Genomic DNA, 3,836 nt, shown 5'->3' on the forward strand with positions numbered 1-3,836 from the left:
CCATAAAGACAAGGAATACATGGATGTGCTTCATAGGGTCTGAGGAAGGGCATGGAAGATGAAGAAGGACACAAGCAACTGCTGTCCACAAAAGTGAACACACCATCCAGAGAGGCTTGGACCAGAGGCAGGGATAGATCTACATTAGTGTATCCAGGTCTGTGATCCAGTAACTGAAGGATTTGTGGGATGCACTGGAAGAGCAAATTGTGCCACCTTATACTAGAATAGGGAAATAAATCATAAAAGAGGACCTGGAGCACTTTTTCACCAACTCCAATGGATGCTGGAACCCTGGCAGAAAGCTGAGTGAGACTGGAAGGGTCTTGGCATCAGAAAGAAGAAGAACTCAACTAAAAATGTGATGCAGGAAAACTTTATTGAGGTAGAAGAATGAGAGCCAATAAGCAGCAAATGGAAGAGAGCCAGGCTGAAGTGCAAGTAGGGTGACCATCAGCCAAGGTCCTTTGCTTGGAGGAGGCTTTGCCAGATCATAAATGCCTTCCTGCCCCACAGTGGGACCGTGGTGTACCAAGGGCCCTTAGCAGATGTAGCTGCCCCTTCTGCCATAGCAGCCCAGGCCTCCCAGGCCATAGCCAAATCCACGGCCACAGCCAAGGCCGTAGCCAAGGCCAAAGCCACCAAATCCGCCAGAGATGGGCTGTCCCTGGGCATTGAGCTCAGTGCCCAGAGCAGCGGAGGAGGTGGATCCGACGGTGGTGTTCTGGGGGAAGGAGGTCATGATGGGTCCTGGCAGGGTGACCAGCACAGGGGAAGGGTTGATGATGACGCGGGAATCCTGGCATTGCAGGGCACAGGGCTCGTTGCAGCTGTTGGCCAGCGGGGTGGGTCCACAGGGACGGCAGCGATTGTAGCAGGCCATGGGTGTGGTGTGGAGGGTGCCTGGAAGAGAGAGGGATAAAGCAGAGCGGGGATGTGGGGGACGTGAGGGGCAGTGATGCAGGAGGATAAGTGAGTGTGGAGGTTGTTGTGGGGCTGTGGGGAGGCGCGAGTGCTGCTGAGACTGGGGCTCAGTGTTCTGGAAGAGAGGGCCCAGGGGTGCAGGAGCAGGAGGGTCAGGGTTGTGAGGCTCACCTGGTTGTCAGCAGGAGCAAGAGGAGCAGGCTTGAGGAGAAGTGTGTGAGGGAGAGAGGCTCTGGGCTGGGTTTTATGCAGGTTCTGGAGGGGCGGGACAGCCTTGTCCCATGGCCTTGGGGCATTTTTGAGGCGGCAACTTTTGGCCGTCCCAGCCTGCTGAGTCATGAGGTAGGGAATGTTCTCCTTCATCCATTTCCACAATTCCTTATCCTGCTCTTGAAGCTGTGTCCATTTGACCTTGGCAGCAGCTTTCTAACTGGGAGTTGGTATTTGGGAGTATTTGACTGTTCCCTATGTGCCAGGGATGTTGAATAAACAGCCAGCACCCAGGGAAGGCGCAATGTCATCAGTGAGATCATCTTGTGGCAGTTGTGTTCTGTGGTTTGTGGGTGCCTTGTGAAGACTCTGTTCTGTGCCACTAGATGTCCATCAGTCATTGTGTTGCACCCAGGAATGCTGAGGGAGCTGCTGATGTCCTCAGAAGGTCACTCTGCAATAACCTGGAAAGGTCACAGTGCCTGAGAGCCCTTCATGATAGAGGAAAGAAATCTCCTCTATTCTGTGTTTTCAATGATATCAAGAAACAGGATCAGGGAAACATGAGGCAATCCAGGGTTGAACTTCTTCCACTGCACTTGTACTTTGAAATTTATACAATTTACACAACAATATACTCTGTCATTCAAAGTGTATTCCTTGACCTCATTCAGGAATCCAATAAACAACAAACGGGGCCCAATCCCTTTTTTCCCAGGCTGCTCTGTGACATCAATTCCTTTTTTCCGTGTTCAAGCCACAAATTTTCATAACTTATAATTAGTAAGTCCTAATGTGTTGTTCCTATGAGCAAACCCCAATAATTACTAACGGACAGCCAGTAAGCTCCTCTTTCCTTTTGTGTCACGGAGCAGTTGTTCCTCTGTGGAATTGTGCAATTTCATGTTCTGCTCCTGAGGCCATCTCCATCTGACCTTGGTGGTAGGCTAAGTTGCAAAAATTAGAGACCAAGGTGTTGATTGTGAGTGTCACGACTCGTAGAAGATTCAACCACAGCTTAGGAGATTTGGGGTGTCACCACTGAGGTCATTCTATGGCATATTGACAACATGTCCCATTTGCATTTTTGCCTCCTGCCTGAAAGAAATTCCAGCTCTCTCAGCTTCTCATCTTAAGGATCCTCCACTCCCATCAGTGCCATGGTCTCTTGGCCAACCATGTCCGAGGCCTTGTTCCACTGAGGAGCCCCAACAGTGGTGTAGAATAGGATGTTCAACTCCCATAACCATTTCTTTTCCTAATTCTGTCCTGGTAACTGCTGGAGTTTTCACAGCCAAGGCTACATGGGCACCTCATGATCTATTTATGGAATTTCAGCCCAGAGCAGTGACCATATCCAAGGTTGCAGAGAAGTAGGTTTGAACAGAAGGAATGGCTGGGGGTTATGTGAAGACATGAAATAACACCCAGATTCCTGTAGGCTTTGTTTGCCTCTTCAACATTCAAAACAAACCAGCTCCAATCCATTGACCTCTGTTTCTCCCAATTGAAATATGCAGTCAAGGTCAAAGGGACATAGATTAAAGGGAAGAACATAGAATTGCAGAAAATCACGAAGGAAAACACTCCCTACCTCATGACTCACCAGCCTGGGCCAGCCAAGAGCTGCTGCCTCAAAAATGCCCCAAGGCCATGGGACAAGGCTGTCCTGCCCCTCCAGGAGCAGCATAAATACCAGCACAGAGCCTCTGTCCCTCACACACTTCTCCAGACTTCTCCTCCTGCTCCTGCTGACAACCAGGTGAGACTCAAGCTTCTGACCCTCCTGCTCCTGCACCCCTGGGCCCTCTCTTTGGGCATGCTAGGCCCCAGCCTCAGTGGCCCTCATGCCTCCCCACAGCCCCACAAGAGCTTCCACAATCTCTCACCCTGCTGACACTTCAACCCTCATATCCCCACACCCCTGCCTTGCCTCACCCCCTCTCTTTCCAGGCACCCTCCACACCACACCCATGGCCTGCTACAACCGCTGCAGTCCCTGCGGACCCACCCCGCTGGCCAACAGCTGCAACGAGCCCTGTGCCCTGCAATGCCAGGATTCCCGCGTCATCATCAACCCTTCCCCTGTGCTGGTCACCCTGCCAGGACCCATCATGACCTCCTTCCCCCAGAACACCACCGTCGGATCCACCTCCTCCGCTGCCGTGGGCACTGAGCTCAATGCCCAGGGACAGCCCATCTCTGGCGGATTTGGTGGCTTTGGCCTTGGCTACGGCCTGGGAGGCCTGGGCTGCTATGGCAGAAGGGGCTATGGCTACATCTGCTAAGGACCCTCAGCACCACCCCTGACACCAACCACCCACTCCCTGGAACTCATCTCAGGCATTGAAGATGCATCTCTGGGACAAGGCTTTCAAAGGGGCTCAGCAATTTCAGCTCCTGCTTTCAGGACACCAAGCAAGGCAGTAAACAAGAGCCCAGCCTAGGCTGCCTGCAAACATGGCCCATCTCCCTCCTCCTCTTCTCCCTCTCTGTGCTCTGCATCGCCCCTTCAGCTCTGTCCAGCTCCTCTGCTGCAAACCCCTTCTCCCAAGCCAGAGACCATTGGGCACCTCTGCCTGGCTGCTCCCACTGTGGGGCAGGAAGGCCTTGGTGCTCTGGCAAAACCATTTGCAAGCAAGGGGCCTCAACTGATGGTCGCCCTACTTGCACCTCAGACCAGCTTCCTTCCACTGGCTGCT

General features: G+C 52.6%; 2 protein-coding genes across 2 annotated transcripts; one reads left to right on the top strand and one right to left on the bottom strand.

Moving 5' to 3' along the window:
• Window positions 1-541: 541 nt before the first annotated feature.
• LOC132079152 (feather beta keratin-like) lies at window positions 542-1,148 on the bottom strand. Its single transcript, XM_059481627.1, has 2 exons — window positions 1,111-1,148; window positions 542-917 (listed from the first exon to the last, which is right to left on the bottom strand). The coding sequence occupies exon 2, from the start codon at window positions 881-883 to the stop codon at window positions 542-544; it is 342 nt and encodes a 113-aa protein (XP_059337610.1). The 5' UTR covers window positions 884-917; window positions 1,111-1,148.
• Window positions 1,149-3,107: 1,959 nt separating this feature from the next.
• LOC132080987 (feather beta keratin-like) lies at window positions 3,108-3,422 on the top strand. The gene has a single exon (XM_059484441.1). It carries the CDS (start codon window positions 3,108-3,110, stop codon window positions 3,420-3,422), a length of 315 nt encoding a protein of 104 aa, XP_059340424.1.
• Window positions 3,423-3,836: the final 414 nt, after the last annotated feature.

This window comes from Ammospiza nelsoni, chromosome 1, assembly GCF_027579445.1.
Source record: "Ammospiza nelsoni isolate bAmmNel1 chromosome 1, bAmmNel1.pri, whole genome shotgun sequence".
Classification (NCBI taxonomy): domain Eukaryota; kingdom Metazoa; phylum Chordata; class Aves; order Passeriformes; family Passerellidae; genus Ammospiza; species Ammospiza nelsoni.